The sequence below is a fragment of the Ischnura elegans genome, chromosome 1 (genome assembly GCF_921293095.1).
Source record: "Ischnura elegans chromosome 1, ioIscEleg1.1, whole genome shotgun sequence".
In the NCBI taxonomy this organism is placed as follows: domain Eukaryota; kingdom Metazoa; phylum Arthropoda; class Insecta; order Odonata; family Coenagrionidae; genus Ischnura; species Ischnura elegans.
Window position 1 is genome coordinate 18,455,776 of NC_060246.1, and position 17,608 is coordinate 18,473,383.

At 36.8% G+C, this 17,608-nt stretch overlaps 1 protein-coding gene across 1 annotated transcript in view; it reads left to right on the forward strand.

Annotated features, from left to right (window-relative positions):
• Nucleotides 1-1,074: 1,074 nt before the first annotated feature.
• LOC124156491 (tuberin) overlaps nt 1,075-17,608 on the forward strand; it is a 58,078-nt gene continuing 41,544 nt past the window's right edge. The window contains exons 1-10 of the mRNA XM_046531065.1: nt 1,075-1,382; nt 1,461-1,603; nt 1,681-1,871; nt 1,995-2,192; nt 3,540-3,714; nt 3,944-4,144; nt 7,906-8,047; nt 9,188-9,339; nt 12,307-12,479; nt 13,147-13,315. Of these exons, the coding sequence (XP_046387021.1) occupies nt 1,307-1,382; nt 1,461-1,603; nt 1,681-1,871; nt 1,995-2,192; nt 3,540-3,714; nt 3,944-4,144; nt 7,906-8,047; nt 9,188-9,339; nt 12,307-12,479; nt 13,147-13,315 (1,620 nt within the window). The 5' untranslated portion in view covers nt 1,075-1,306. The remainder of the gene's footprint in view (nt 1,383-1,460; nt 1,604-1,680; nt 1,872-1,994; nt 2,193-3,539; nt 3,715-3,943; nt 4,145-7,905; nt 8,048-9,187; nt 9,340-12,306; nt 12,480-13,146; nt 13,316-17,608) is intronic.

Sequence of the window (17,608 nt, forward strand, 5' to 3'; positions counted from 1 at the left end):
AGGCTACAGATATTTTATCTTGATAAATCTACAGCTAAATGATTTTATTTTATGAAAGATGTATTTGAAACATTATTCAGAGTCTTATTAAAAGTTTTCAAATTATACTTCGATTCACAGAGTATTGAAGATGTTTGAAATATTACACTTAGGAGGTTGACCTGGCTGTAATTCCGTCAAATGTTAATTTTGGGCTCATTTATAAAGTATTTCGATAATTTATTATGTACACAATTTATACACTAACACAACTCATGTTTCCCTGAGCTCTGTACCTCATGCATGCATTGGTAATCTCAGACGATGTAAAACTCCTGACAACTCGTATAGCATCTGGGTCCCTGTGACGTCACGTAGTAGAGTGGCATCGCATGAGTTCCAATCTGGCCTTTTTCATATGAGGTGAAATTTACTATTAAAATTCGTCTAAACTGGGATTTCTAAAACCAAATAATTTGTATATTATGAATACACTAATGGTGGGTAACGAATCGCAATCAATGCCTTTCGTTTTCTTTGATGAAGGAAACCACCCTATTAACACACGCGTTGGTGATGCTTAAAAATAACTCCACCCAAATCAGAAATAATTGAAATTTATCTTCGCAGTATATTGCTACGGTGAAGTTACAGTAATCACATCGCATCAGCGATGCTAATTTTGGCCAACTTTTTTTTCGAATTTCACTGTGCGAAGAAATATGCGTGAGATATGAGGTTTGACTTACCCTACAAATAAAGAGCACTTAATTTTTAATTTTATAAAAAACTAAAGATAGGGTTAATTTCTTTAATATGTATTTACTTGACCGAATATGGGTTATAAGTGATTTTGTATTAAATATTTACCGCAAATAGTTCACTGTGTGAGATATGAGATAAAATTACATTCTTTGGGATGCATTAAAAAACTCAGTATGATTTCTTTGCAAAAGTTATACCATTAATACCGAAATTTATTTCAATACACCGTATTTTCCTAATTGCATTTTGTGCCTGAGTTTTATGCCCTTCATATTCCGCGCCAGCCATATTTTCATCAGTCAAAACAAAGAATATGCACGGTGCGGCAATTGAATTTTCATGGAGGATCACAGGCTGTCTCGGGCGGCCGTCGATGTGAAATGGAATTCGCATCCAAGATGCTAATCTTAGAGTCAATGACAAGACTGAAAGCTGAATCTCTCACATATAATGTCACTTGCTGATAATCTTAAGTCCATCTTTTTATCTTGGTTTTGGTTGTTGTTTTAGTTTGTATTTAAGTAGTGTGGGTTTTCATTTTATTGGAGTTGCGAATCCTAACATGTCGAAAATGAATACCAAAGAGAAGGAGAAATCCTTCCATGAAAAACTGAAACAGTTCTTTCGCATTAACAAAGGTATAATAGGGGTTTCATTGGCAATAGTTGTGTGATGTGTGTATTGTATTTATTGTTGTATGCTCATGACTTTTTCAGGTACAGGCTACAAAGGTCGTTTGGACTTTTTCTTGTTAACTCAAGAAATTGAAAAAGAAATAAGCTCCGATAACCCGATCCACCACCGCATTAAAGCCATCAAGGAACTGAGTGACGTGGTGCTAAATAACAGATTGGAAGATGTAAGTATGCTCTTGGATTGCCATCACATCAGTCTGATATTTCAATATTTATCTCTTTTTCCAATTATCTGTTTTAGAATTCGATAGAAAGGCTATGGATTCTTCTTCAAGACCTCTTGAAAAGAGATGTCTCAAAGGAGCATAGGCATATAGCCTTCGGTTTTTTCAGATGTCTAGTTCAGGGACAGTACGAGAAGCTTGGGATGATGAGAGCTCAGTTCTTCAGGATCATAAAGACTCATGATATACCAGAGGATGCTAATCCACGGTAGCATTTATTATTCATTAGTCTTAAGTATTAATTGTAGTATCAATTAATTAGGAAGGAAACTTTGTGTAAGGCAAAACACTGCTGCGATGTGACCGCATTACTGTCTCTCCTTTTTTCCAGTCTTGATCTCCTTCAAAGCCTCACGGAAAATGGTAAAGACATTCAATATTTTGAAGAGGAAATAGCTCCCTTTTTATTGCATTGGATGCCTGCTATTGCTGGAACTCCAAGAACTAACGATTTTCTCTTGGTGCTCGTCAATCTCATCAAGTATAATGCTGCATATGTTGATGAAGAAGTAATCGTTGGATTAGTGGAGTGAGTACTGCCCTGTAATTTTTATTATGTTCAAGAATCAAAATATGTGTATTTATTGCTGCCGAATCCCTTAGTTCAATGTAACTTTACTTAAGAAATTCCTACCCTTATTTTTTTATATTTTCTATGGAGCAAAATATCACTAAATGGTGGGAGTAACTCAAGTTACTCCTGGGAAGGTGACTATTACTGGATAGGTTGAGAAGTAGAAACCAGACAAAATTTTGTTAACCCGATGGTATCATACAAAGATGGTGGTAAGATGCTGTTTGGAATAAAATGGAAAATCCTACTCCAAAGGAGAAATTCACCATGAAAAAATAATTTGCTTGGCTAAGATTCAAACCTGGATCTCCCAATTGCTGGTCTGGTATGCTACCAGTGACACCTCTAGCCTATTATCCTCCAAGGCATATATTAGACTGGATTTACTGGACTAGGTGTTGCTTTCCCTAGTCCACAGTGTGGTACAGGGGATGAAGTTAGTCATTGATGGGGAGAAAAACCCTTCTTTGTCGCTATTCAGCGATGCACATTTTCTAAAGCACTGAATGAAACTAGCGAGTGTGTATGCGGTCCTGTGCTCAAGTGAAAATACTTAATAAGGGTGAAAGGATGTTAGCCAAATGATCTTTTCATGGCAAGTTCACTCATGGTGTATATCTGACGGGGCAAAAAGTGAATCGTAACATTCAGTGCTTTGGAAAATGTCGGGGTCTGAATAGTGGTAAGGTAGGGTTTTTCTCCCTGAAAGTGGCTTAGTAAGAGCTAGAACTTCATCTCCAGTGCCACAGAATGGACTTGAGACATCAACACCTTGTTCTGAAAACCCAGTCCAAAATTCGCCGTGACAAGATAGCTTGGTGGTGTAACTAGTGGATATCTGAACGGCAATTGGGAGATCAGGGTTTGTTTCCCAGCTGCTGCCTGTCGCACTGTACTAGGAGGACCTCACAATAAATTGCCTCTAGAATATTCCCTGATGCAGTGGGCCTGAATGGTGGTTGCTTCATTTTCCTCCTATTCCCCTCCACCCTCAGCCACTCACAGGAGGCCGCTGTGTGCTTTACCACCTCTAGGCAGTGATGAGAAGATGTACCCAGGTATGGCCCATTGGCCCACTGGTTCACGCAGTGCAAGTACACCCATGTCGTAACACAGTCTAAATCTGATAAGGGAGATTAAGCTCCACAGCAACCGTGTTAACAGCATAATCATTGGTTTCAAAAAGTTATGGAAGGAACGAACGGAAAGATTTATTGCATAAAATAGGTTATACATACTTAGGTTCTGGTATGGTACCCATTGTGAGTAGAGAATTGAAAGTGTGATATTTTTCCATTGCAGGAGTATTTGTTTCCTGTGCCTGAGAACAAATTCAAAAGAAGTTGTGCTTTCGTGCATTCAAGTGCTGGATGCAGTTGTATGCTACAGCACGCTGCCATCAGATTCGTTGGGGACATTCATTTGTGCCCTTTGTCGAACTGCCAACATTGAGCCATTTTATCAAAGCTGTTGGAAGGTAAGTTAAATGCGTGTTGTATTCTCTAGCACTCTAATGTCTGCATGTTGCTCGTTAAATTCATTCGTTTCCTTAGGAAATTATTTTTCATGCTCCTCATGCAGCAGGTGTAAACTCTTGACATAGTGTTCTAGTTTTCTCCCAGTAATAGGGTAGCATAGTTAAAAGTCATTTGCGTGGAATTTTCCATTGTGCTGTAATCAGCAGTTACCCTGCTTCTTCTTTGCAGATAATGAGGAACCTGCTGGGCACACACATGGGTCACAGTGCCCTGTACACCATGTGTCGCCTCTTGCAGGACCCGTCGTGCAGCCAAGACTACCTGCTGCTGCGGGGCGCCGTCATCCACATCAACATGGGCCTTTGGGGCTCAGAGCATGTGACCTCCCTCAAGTGCACCCCCTCCTCCATCCTTCCCTCGTACATCCAGGTGAGAGCCAAGTCGTAAAATTATAGCAATGGAAAAAGCCATCAATAATCATGGTTCGGGCTCCTAGACATGTAGTAGTAAATAAAAACTTCTCAATGCAGTTTAAAAAGAAAGCCTCAAAGAGCTGTAAAAAGTCAGTATAATGATCCAGTATGTCATAACAGCAGTAAAAAATCATTGAATAAAACCTTTACCTAGAACTAAACTAAACTAAAAATTTTTATGATCCAAATGCCCGTCCAATGGTGGAGGAGGAATCTGTAGCAACGAAATGAAGATGTGTCCTTGGTTCACCTCTAAGATATTAGCTGAATGCCGCAAGGCACTCAATCATTTAGGTAGTGGATACACACTAGTACTATGTATTCTAGATATTAGGGCATACTTGCATTGCTGGAAATGAAAATGCAGACGAACTGGCTAAGGCCGGCATCAGACAGAATCCAACTGGCCTAGAAACATTCATGCCAGTTGCAGCCTAAACAGCGATCAGACAGTGGGGACCTGCACTAAAATATCTGGCCAGAAACAGTGGGGCTATGGCAAGCTAAACTCCTTATTGAAGGACCTTGCCATGGACTCAGGGTAAGACTTCTCCCTACAAACGGAAATCAAGTTTTAATAGTTGTAGGCCTATGTACTGGCCACTATCACATAATGAGGCTTCTGAATCTCCTGGAGTAACAGGCTGGGATAAGAATAGATGGTGCAAGATGGGAGAGAAAACGACGACTTCCCATCTAATATGTGAGTGCTCCATAATCATGAGGACTCGATGTAGATACTTGAGCTAACCTTTAGTAGAGCCCAATGAGGTTAGGGACTTTCCATGTTGGACCTTTTGGCCTTTACCTAGGACATTGGCCTCCATTGGTAACCTTGCAACAATCAGTGGTTGTCATACTGGACCCTTAGATCAACAGTGTGTCCTCGTTTAACGTCGTCCTGTTGAACGTTGTTTCACGATAATGTTCTCCAAAAATTGAAACCCTTCATCATTTAACATCGTTGTTGCTTCGCGATAACGTTGTTCAAATTATGAGCGACGAAAAAAAATTGAATGGCAAATAGGACGCAAGCGCATCCGATGTACAGTAAATATTACTATATTAATGAAATTGATAATTTTCGTTCGACAGAAAAGGTTGGCGTGCGTAGCGCATGTTAAATATGCATCTGAGCGAATAATTATCGCCTCATTTACCCATTATCCGAACATTTTTCTGACTCCAACCGAAAAAAATGAAAACAAAACAATTAGAACAAAAACTTGATATTATTAAACGAATTGAAGAATGTGCAACTGCTGGAGAGATCAGTCGAGTTTTTACAATTTAAATTTCTTCTGTTACTGAAAATATCGGTGATACGCTATTAAAATACTTTCTCAATTTAGTTTGTATATTTCTTTTAATAATGCCTTATTCCCAACCTTTTATCGTTGCGCTGTGCATGAATCGTTATCATGCTGAAGTGAATAATGTTTCTCGCGATTTCTGCCGGGTTAAAGAATTCATATCATCACGAAAAGTGACCCGCCCTTCATCCTCGTGCTTCCGAGTGTCAGATTTTTTTTTCATTTTGGCCTTTTAATGTATATCTTTGGCCTGGTTCAGGTGTCTCCCGATTGGTCATGAAGTCTGCTTAGAGGTTACGGCTCCGATAATTGGCCTCCTCAGATTCTCGCCCGGGAAATTCTGGATTCTTTACGAAGAAATGGATTGCTAGGAACCAATTCAAATTTTTTACATTGTTTCTTATGGGGAACACTGCATCGTTTAACGTTGTTTCGCTTAACGTCAAGTTTTTCAGGAACGAATCAACAACATTAAACGAGGACTCACTGTACGTGCCGTGGGAGCCTAGTTCCTCCACCCCCTTTTTATCAATCAATCAAGATGCGTAAAAGGGGGAACCCAAAATTTACCGGACACAATTTTTTTTTAATTCAAAATTTAATTTTTTATCCTACAAATGTTGGTCACCTTCGAAGTACTCTCCATTCACACTGATACATTGGTTAAAACGTTTTTTTTCACTACGCGAAACATCTTTGGAAATCGCCGTTTCCGATGCCTTGTGGTGCCACCTTCGATTTTCTCTTCACCTCTGTAATATGACCAAAACATTTCCCTTTCATCACCATTTTCATGCGGTTGAACAAAAGGAAATCAAAAGGTGCGAGATCTGGTGAGTAGGGTGGGTGAGGAAACAGTATCGTGCAATTTTTTACCAAAAACTCAAGTCGCAGCAATCGGCCACACATGTCGCTCTCGATCAGGAGGCAACAAGCGGCAGATGAATTTTGCTGCGATTCGTCTCATTCGCTGATCTTCAGCTAAAATTTGCTGTAGTGAACTCCATGAATGACCTGATTGTTTAGCAATTCCGTCGATAGTACGCCTCTTATCCTTGTACACAAGGTTAATATTTTTTCCACATTTTCATCAGTTTTGGACCTAGAAGGCCGGTCCGGGCATTGAATGACTTCGATTGACATTTTGCATCCTGACTCTGAAAAGATTAAATCCTTAATTAAATCCCCCATCTATTGGGAGCAGCCCAAAATATAAGAGCGACGTGCACAGCAATTTCCAGTTATTTTTGGATCCCCCCTCGTACATTGGTGGTTAGATTGAGTTGTGGGTGTGCCCTGAATGTGTTTGCTCCAAAACAGCTGGATTGAGTGCTGATTCATTTGTTAGAGCATTAATTTTGGCTTTGTATGAGAGAGAGAGAGAAAATGTAACCCATCATTGTTGATGTAGGGGCAGTTAATTTGCAGTTTGAACTTAGGTAATGGGTTTAGTATAATTGAAGCTAATAAGTGGTTTGAAATGTAATAAGTAACAAAATAATTCAAAACTTACCACATTGCAGAAAAAGTCATGAACGAGGCCAGCAACCTAAAATATTGTGTAAAAAAAACTGTAATTATGCATGAAATCATAAAAATTTGCATTCACTCAAAACAAGAAGCTTAGCCATGGTGTAGATGGATTGAATAAAGTATTTGTCATACTTTGAAACTCAAGCAACATTATGTTAGTTTGTCAGCTGACCCCATTTGGATAAATATCTTGACAAAATATGATTTTTTTTAAATGCCAGAGGCGCCCATGACTCCTGCAGGTCATGTGTCAACTGTATATTCATTCTCATTGTCATTGTTATTTTGGAAGTGCTAGGTCAATAGCGGTGTCGTGTTGTCTTTCATCAGTACACTCTCTTTATTAAGCATTTGGTAGCCCATTGCAGAACATTTCCCTTGTCAGAGGTATGTAGTCCAGGCTTTAGAAAGTTTCCATCCGCATGGTCATTCTTTGACAAGCTTACGATCTATCTTAATCTGTCTGTCTGAAATGACAGTCTAATTCCTGATAATTGAGGCTTCTAGTATCTATAAGGAATCACCGAGAATGATACCGAGAAATCTAGAGTTCATGTAGGCTCGTGGGAAATATTTAGTTTCCAAATTATGATGGAATTCAGTTTGTAGACCATTGCCAATTAGTTAACAACCAAACTTTTAAAAGCTTGCTGAAGCAACTCTCTCTCCAGTGGAAGGCCACTTGTAGAAATGAATGGTGAATGTGATTTTACTGCATTATGCTGGTTGTGTTTTGTCTCATTTTGATCGCCAATATCTCAACTATCACGATGGCACATAAAATTTCACTGCATCTTGCTTATGAGTCAGAATCCAGATTTAAACCCTTCTTTCTGAATCAGTTGGTTATTCTTGACATTGAATATTGCAGGCAATGAAGTATGACTATCCCATTGTAAATTTTGAAGTGATCTGGGGTATCCAACGGCTTGTGGATGAGCATGGCTCTGATCTGCATGATCCGGCGTGGGACCTTGTTTTGACTGTGGTGGAGCGCACCATCACTCATGTCGGTGAGTGTATCCTGTTGCATAGTTCAGTTTTATGAGTAAAGGGTTTCATTTTATTTTCATATAACTGCTTGTCTATGTGGCTTTATGTAATAACTTTGTGTGGTTTCACCCTTAGAGTGCCGGAATATTTTTATGTATAGGTTTTGCACACTTGACTGCAGCATTTACCCAAAAATTTTTATTGCTACCAGGATATCTTGTACTTAGGTACTATACCTCATTGTAAGGATCGCTTTACTATACCAGTCCTTGTGGCAGAGGGTGCCTACTGCACTGGGGATCTCTTCTGCACTGGCTATGGAGCTAAAATTATGAACTCTCGCAGCCCAAGGGTTTAGATTGTTAAGATTCACTACTATATATATTTAAAAATGTACGCCCCAAGTTTCATAGCATAGTTACATCTTCAGGTGCATCTATCATGCATGCGTCTCATTTTATACCAAGTCGGGTGCAAAAGTAAGGACATCTCACTGTCGGGAAGGAGTGAGGTAAGTTGGGAGTTAAGGGATGGAGGGGGAAGGAGCGGTTTAAGGTTGGATGGAGGTGTTGATGGGTCTCCAGTCAGCAGAGGGAGGTGGGTGAGTAAGCGAGGGGCTAATGAGGGTTGGAGTACCAAAGGAGAAAGGAAGGATTATCGGGGGCACAAGGCACAATGAACTTCTATTAACTATGATTTCCCCATGACATAAGCCTTTAATCCCTCCACCACCATGTATATATCTGAGTGGCTCAATGTGGACCAAAGATCAAATGGGCTTGGCTATTAAATCCCCCAAGAAATTCACCGTAGACTTGGTGGTGTAACCTATATCATACTGAACTGGTGGTTTGGAAGTTCAAGATCGACTCTTGGTTGAATACGTTTTTTCGCATGAGATTTCATTCTTGGTATCCATTAAATGCATCAGAAAATGAGCATTTGAGGATGTCAGATTAAAATTTTTTGGCATCACTCATTTATCAAGAACATATCTTTGGATATCAACTGGTTGTTGTACCATGTGGGTTACATGCATTTATTACGTGATATCACCATGGTCATGATTTCCTTTTAGCATTAAAATGTGCATAATATTTTGATTTTTAGATTCTCATCTCTTGAAAGTCTAATGCTTATGCCCTCTGTGTATTTTTCAGAGACAAGTGCTCATACGAATCACAAGTCAAGGATTTCTAGCAATCTCCATGAGACCATATCAAAAATTGAGAAACTCATTGAAAAGAACCAGTTCAATGGCTGTGTTGCACGAGTCTATGATTTGATTGAGCGTTGCTCAGCTGGGCGCCCAGTAAGTATATTTCCTTTTCCTTTTTTGTTGCTGCAGAGTAGGTATTTGTTTTTATTCATCAGAATACTTCCAAAACTGTGTGAGTACAACATTAATAGGGTTTGGAACAATATTCCGGAATTTTTACGGAGCACAGGAAACTTTGATCAATTCGAATTGAAATTGTTGTTGATAACTCTTGCTGCAATTGATAGTTCATTGATTTCTGTAATACACTATTACACAGTCTATTTGCTGCTTTAATGATATTTAAGGAAGGTAAATGACAATGTTATCAGTATAACATATTCTCTTTTTTTCTGTGTAAGCTGTGTTTTCCTCAGTATCCTGGAGGGCAAGTCTGTAACTCTGTTTTCTCCCAAAAATGGGAGAAAGGAGATTCGTGAAGTGCCTGCGCGAGAGTTGTCGCCCGCCCACAGTCTCTAGCGCGTCCCGCCGGAGAAAGGAGACAATTTGTCTCCTGGGAGAATAGTAGTCTCCCAACCCAAGTCTTTAAGCCCCCTCAAGCGCCATCCGGTGCCCCAGATGGGCACTTGAGTCATGTCCTCCTCAAGAGCCCGACGTATCTCTTTCTCCCATGGAGAAAGTGCGTATCTCGACAGTGTTTTGTTGTATTTTCTCAATATGGCGCGTTTTCTTTCAAACCATAGAATATTATTGCTTGTATATGTGGTGCATTTAAGAGAAGTGGGGCAATTAACAGAAGGGAGAAATTGTTGCGGGATATTAATAAACTGTTTGAGGCGAGGGAGGAAGATTTCCGGCTGCATTAGCGGAGAAGGTTGTCCTATCCGTCCTTCGATGGTCCGATTCTCTTCCTGCTGAAAATCCATAACCAATACTTAGTTGGAGAGCCTCAATAACAGGCAAAAACACCACAATTCTATGAAATAACAATAATCTGTAGCTCTGCATTCTTTTCGTGTAAGTAGCGGGCTTTATAAAGCTAATGCTAATTCAGAGAGAGCAAAAACAGCACTTTTTTAAATAATTCTGGAAATGTACTCTTAATTTTCAACTTTGGTGAGGTTGTAATTGATACAAAATGAAGAATTTAACATGGTGACAAGCAAAATTTACTGGCATTTGAATTTAGCCTAGCAACCCTTGCAAGCGAGGAATCACTGTGCGTGGTCAAAAAAGAAGTCCCGACTTTAGTACGTCATAATGAGGTTATTATGCATTCAATTTAGAAAATATTTGCATCACTGAGTTTGACTTAAAATTAAAAACATTTAAAAATTGTACACAATTAATTTTTATATAAATCAAGCTCCAATATCAGATTCGCCTTAGAAATTTTTCATACTATGTACGTATCGGAGCGAGTTTTCTCCCATCCGGTCGGGAGAAACAGTTTTCTCTACCGAGTTACAAACTTGGGTTGGGAGAAAATTTTGGGTGAGAACTCTTTCTCCCAAACAAGGCGCCGAAAGTTACAGACTTGCCCTCCTGGTACAATGAATCTGTAACCTATTATATTTATAAGCGGAAGATTGTATGTGAATAGTTTACATTTATTCGCTTACATGCCATGCTTCAATTCTATTGGATAAATTGAATGAACTGCTTTTGAAAGTTTAATTTGAATGCAAAAAATTACTTTATTTATCTAGCTGGTCAGATATTCAAATTTTAGCTAATGTGGCTTTGGATTTGAGGTCGTGAAAGACTTCATGTTTTCCATTGAATGGGTCAGTTATGATGTAAAGGATAGAAATTGAGCAGGATACCTTTTTTGGATGTCCTAATTTAACAGAGAGGTGATAATAATAATAATAATAATACTCTTTATTTGCCTAGAGATCATTTTACAGAACAGTGAGTTATGTACATGATATAAGGCACGTCAATTATTACCAGAGATTACATATTACAATCACTAAGGTTAAACCTAGGACATATAAAACAGGAGAGAAACATAATCTAAGATTGAACTCGATCATGAAACAAATTTTGAGTTCTTAAACTCCTTGATAGAATAAAACTGATGATTTTTTAAAAACATCAACAATTTCCTTTTGAACATCATTGTGTTCTCTTGATTTTTACTTTATACTTACTTTGGCTACTATATACATATTACCTTGATAGCAGCCATGAACAATGCCTATCTCATTTATGATAATATATGTAGTTAACATTCGTCACAGCATAGAATTTGTCACTCGAATATGTCCCAAAGTGCGAGTTCCTCCATGCCAGTCGAATCAGGATCTCTGAAATTCAGCATGGAGGTTTTCGGGATTAATTCCGCATAGATTCATCTCTGCAGACGACAGTTTTGCCGGCATTGCCGCTGCAATGCGGGCAAAACTGTCATCTGCAGAGATGATTCTATACGGTAGTAACCCCGAAAACCTCCACGCGGAATCCTCACCACACCCCAAAAGCCTACACAAGGATCTTTGAAAGTTCATAAGGCAGATGTTGGGGACTTATATGTAAGATATGCCTTTTAAGTAAAGGAAGAATTAATAGCTGTATTTTCAGACCTGAAAATAGTTCTTGCTCATGTATGTTCTGATATTTTCCTGTTTTTTTTTTTCAAAGCTCATTTCAAATTAATATTTTTAGGTATTCGTTGTAAATGTAGTTTTTGCCTTTGATAGGTGAGTTTGCATGAGCCCTTTTTTTTTTAGCGGTACAAGAGTGGTTGTATTTCTTTTTTATTTTTGCGTTAGAAATTTGATTTGGATAGTCATGATATAGCTTTTTCTTATTCAGTTTTATTTTTCCTTCATTGCTATACGAGATAATAGCTATCAACTTGAATGCAATTCTCTGAAATATATTTGTATATATTTCTTGTTTTTCTTAAGATCCATAAGAAAAGATTCATTTGGAGAAATTAATTCAGTTACTTGGTATGAGAACAGTTTTTGAGGACTTAACCTATGTTATCAAGAGTGGTAAGTAAAAGTCATTATTTTAATCATGTATGTATTTTGTTATTGATTGTTGCAGGAAGGATCTGTTCTCCGTCTTGTATCCCACCTGTCAAATTCAGTGGTGCCAACACGAGCTACTTGGCTGGACAAAATACGGATGTTGGTGGAGAAATACTTCCGAAATGAAACAAGAACTAGCATTCGCATCAGGGTTCTGGACATACTATCTGACATCATTAGGACCAATAGGTACTTAATTTTTTTTGTGCATGATATGGCTCCAGAAAATTTATGCATACCTTGGAAACTCGAGCAAATAAAATTACTAAGCGATGGTGGATGCAAGAATTGTTGAAAATAATTTTTTTTAATTACCATTTTTGATGATCTTTTTTAAATATTTAAATCATATCTATATGATGTAAATTGTATTTTTTTCAATTACATATTTATGCAAGTTTTTTTATTTCTTGTTTTAATTTTTTCTTTGAAAACTGTTTAGTAATATTTATTTCGTTTTTACGTACATAACTTGTAAAGTGCAAATTTGTTCCCCGGTGAAATATTCCCAAAGCTCAGCCAAATCACACAACCTTTTCCCTCACCTGATCAAGTGTGCATTCTCCACAATTACCGGCAGCATTGCTTTCATTTTATGCAGCTCGAATTAATTGTAATCTTAAGTTTCAGCAATTCATTTCCCTTTCCTTCATATTTTTTCTTTAGTTTGATGGTTGTATATTTTTGGTATCATTGGAGAAGTATCTCAGTTTGGCTGAAGGGAAGGTGCATCTCCTAAAGTATGGAATTTCATTTTTTTCTTAAGTTAATTTTGAGGTGATTAACCAACTCTCCCTCCCCCTGTGATATTTTGAAGATCTTGACTCTGATCAAGCTATTTTCCCTCCTGTAATAGGTCATTGTACGAAGAAGATCTAATGGAAAGGGTCGTTGTTCCTCACTTGCAACATGTGGATTCAGATCCGGACACAGCTGTCCGCAATGCAGCTGCTCAACTTTTGGTTGACCTCTGCCTTGATTGTGATAGCAAACGGTGTCTGGAGTTGCTTGACATATTAGAAAAGGTAACGTCAACCAAAGAACGTGATGTAGTTGAAGTATTCTTTTTAATACCTCAAATTGTTAACTCTTCAAAACAATTAATGCTTTTGGTTTTAGCAGTGCAGGATTTGTCCTGAAAATAATGCCTTTGAGCATATTCAAAATTATGTTTTGATTATGTTGGTGCAACGCATGATAATATTTCAAAATAGGCTCTTGGATTTTCTTCTTCGCATTGTCAAAAGTATTAATATTTTCATTACCGTTGGAATGGATATCATCATTATTTCTCACACTGATAAATATTACATATTCAGTGGTTTTTTATGACATCGTACTAATGGGAATGCACAAAACTACATAGCTGATAGATTCTTTATCTAGATAATTTCAATGAATTTGCCCTAGTGGAAAATTCTTATAAGAAAATTTCCTATCAGAAATTGGGCATTTTTTTATAAGAAAATTTCTTATAAGAATTTGCTTATAAGAAAATTTCTAATAAGAATTTTTCTATAAAAAAATTTCTTATCAGAAATTGGACGTTTTTCTTATAAGAATTACAATTACAATTACAATTACAAAATGTTATTTATTAGAAATTTTCTCATGGAAATATTTATTATAAATATCATATCATCATGCTTAAAACACTTACGCAAACTTCTATAAAAAGCTACATGAGATTTACATCCCTCCTGAGAGTACAAAGTTAGCATTATACCTAATTTTTTCCAAATGTAGGTGCCTATATCTGGTACACAGCAAACCTAATGATTTCTCATGTACCAAATGTAGATGTCTATCTTTAGTGTGCATCAAGCAAGGACATTCAAGTTCTGTGAAGTTCACCTGACTGGCCAGACTAATGCGAGATACCATAGAGGTCCTTCAGGTCATGGGTTCTGCATAGGGTTAACGTTCCCACATTCTAAAACAAACTAAAAGCAATGAAACCAACGATATCCTGGAATGATGGACTGATAATAGAATATGGCTTTGGCAATCACTACACAATGAAATATAAAGGAATTGCAATATGGAATATGATTTAACCTGGAAAATTGAAGAAGCAAATGAAATAAAATTCAAGTTCGACTTGGGATACTTTAAGAAATTATATGGGAAGGAAAAGGAAAAATTGATAAATCAAATACATACGAGAAATGTTTATTTAAGATACCAGAGAGAATTACCTCTACATGCAGATTTGGATAGATAATGAAAGAAATAGACAAAGTAAAATGGAATTTGATGCCATTTGGAGAAAAGGATGCGTAGAATATGGCTAACAATTAGTGCAAGATTTAGGGAAATTAATAGGAATCCCAGAAACACTGATTGAGAATAATATTTGATGTATTTTCCATAAAATAATAATTGTGCAGATGTTATTTAGGTTTACTCATACAATTAATTCATTCTCATTCTCTTCAGAGACAACTAAATCACTCACTTTGTCCATTGAAACTCTGTTTTCATTAAAACTTCCGCTTATATTAGATATGCCACAATCTGAAAAATATACATCTAAATTAATGATGAAAAGTTTAAAATGCCACGAAACTGTCTGTTTAAGGTAACATGATTTTAGGAATTACAGTTTTGTAAGACTTACCAAATGAGGTCAATGCCTTATTTTTGTTAGAAGCACACGATTTGTTTTATTAAACTGCTATCACAAAAATATGGTGAATTATGAACATATAAAAGCAACCTAACCACCAAACAAGGTTTCCATGGCAACCGTATCCTGCAACGTATGCAATTGTAGTATACATCGTGCTTATTCATGGCCCATATCAAACTTCCATCGGCTAAGTAATTTATTTTTTATTTTTGGATTTTCATTTTATTTATTATATATCCTGGAGACATTACATGAATGCATAGGACAGGTCAAGATAAGAGAAAAAAAAGTAATCTCACACAAAGGCACAGCAGTTCAACATTACGAAAAGTACTCATCCACAGTATAAAAACACTTTGTCATAAGAAACTTCCTCAGCTGGTATTTGAAAGCAGACAATTTTTCAATGTTTTTAAATGCCTAGGAAGGGCATTGTACATTTTGATGCACATCACTCTTGGACCTAAAGAAGAGACTTAAAATTTTGCTGTACGACATGTAGATCTGATGTCTGTCTAGTATTGTGTTTATGATAAGACTCATTTTTACTAAACAAAGATAAATTTTCCCAAGTAAAAACCAGAGTACAATAAATATAGATTGATGGCACAGTAAGCAAGTCTAATTTTATAAAGAGAGGTCGGCAATGGCTCCTGAATTGGGCATTACACATGGATCTTACTATCTTCTTTTGGACTATAAAAATCTATAGACTCGAAACAGACAGATTTTATAAGTCTACAATTTTTCGTGTGCTCTCAGGGATATATATTAACAAGTCTCATAAAAAGAAGCCTCAACTTCTTGGAACCATTTATGTCAAATACCATGCTGAAAACGCCAATAAATTAGCAGAGCATTACTTAACAAAGAGTTATACATTTTTTCCAAAAAAATCTTATCAGAATTTCTTAAATAATCATCAATTGCCAACATAAGTTATGGTGACTTAAATGCCTGCCGGATAAAAACCTGAAAGTTATGCGACCTGCGCAACATTCTTATAGAATTCTATCAGAAATGCAAAGTTCTTATAAGAATTTCTGTAAGATTTATAGAATCCTATAAGATTTTCTGTAAGACTTATAGAATCCTATAAGAATTCTGTAAGACTTATAGAATCCTATCAGAATTCTGTAAGACTTATAGAAATCTATAAGTCTTACAGAATTCTTATAAGAATTTCTGTAAGACTTGTAATAACGAAATTTCCAATAGGGTGTAATTCTAAGTAAATTTCATTTTATTTAGTAATATAGTAGGATGAGTAATTATATCTTCTACAGGAAATAACCACTCATCAAAATCCGTAAGTTTTAAGGGGAGCGTTAGCCTCATTGGATTGCCATTAATTGAAGATGATTGCATACTCCCATCTGAAATGCTTCATGATATGTGAGCTTTTTCACTGGGAATATAGTTTTTAATATGTTTAGCATTCAGATAAGGTATTAGATAAAAAAGTTCTTTAATGTTTGGAAGGAAATTTCTTAGCTTTTCTACAAAAACTAGTTTTTGTAGAAAAGCTAAGAAATTTCCTTCCAAACATTAAATATGGAATTCTACAAAGTAAAGGCCTCAACAATTCAGTGCAAAAAAGTTCTTTGTATTATTCACTTGTAGGTGAACATAAATATTCCCATGCACTTCATCCATGATGTATGTTTATCTTGTACATATACACATAATTATTTATCAATTTGGTGAAGAAACAACTTTTTTGTTAAAAAGCTGAAATTAAAAATGTGTCCTTGTTTCACTGTTACACAGGTTTTCACAAAAAAATATGAAAAATAATAGATTATCTTGATCATCTCTTAGGAGCTACCCTTCTCACTCTGGTCACCTCACGAACCAATGCTTCCCATTGGTTGTGGGTTTAAATGCCCAGATGATACATGTAAACCAAATGCTAAATTACAGCTATTCTACCATATGAACAAGACAAATACACAACAATAATAACTAGGGCTGTGCAAGTTGGGACTTATCAAAATTTGAGTGAGATGAAATTACTGTGCGAATCCTTCTCGAATTAGAGATTAATTAATATGCCTGAAAAACCAAGTCTCACGCTTGTCTTGAGTTTGCTCATGATCTGCATTGTGGTGGAAATAATTTTTATGGGCCTTGCAATATTATGTTATGTAGTGATGCTACTTCCCTTACACTTGTGGGACAATTTCATTATGTCATGCCTCAAAATATTGAGAAATTTTTTAGTTACAGTCATGAAATTGAGAAGATAGTGGAGTCATCGCCTCGGCATGGGACCTGAAAGCAATGGGCACGCACAATTTCTACGTATGAATGTAGGCTACATCTAGCTCTAGCAAATGCCCAATAAGTTGAAACTAAGGATGAGTCGGTTCTCAAATTTTTCGGTCCTCGGTACCGGTCCGGTTCTCCCCCATCGGCTCTCGGTTCTCGATACTTGGTTCCCAGGATGAACTCCTATTATCTGAATTGATGGCAAATTTAAATGAGCAACCATAAGAAGTGAATGAAAATAATTACAATGAAGATGTAAATTAGCAGGAAAGGTTTCTAAAAAAAAACATCAGTTCGTCTCCATAATTATTATATGCCTAGTAAAAAAGTTTAAATAAAATTGTTAAAGAATGCATGATCAATCAATATGTCACATTACATCAGGCAGCCGCTGGTTCTTTCTACAGATTTTGAT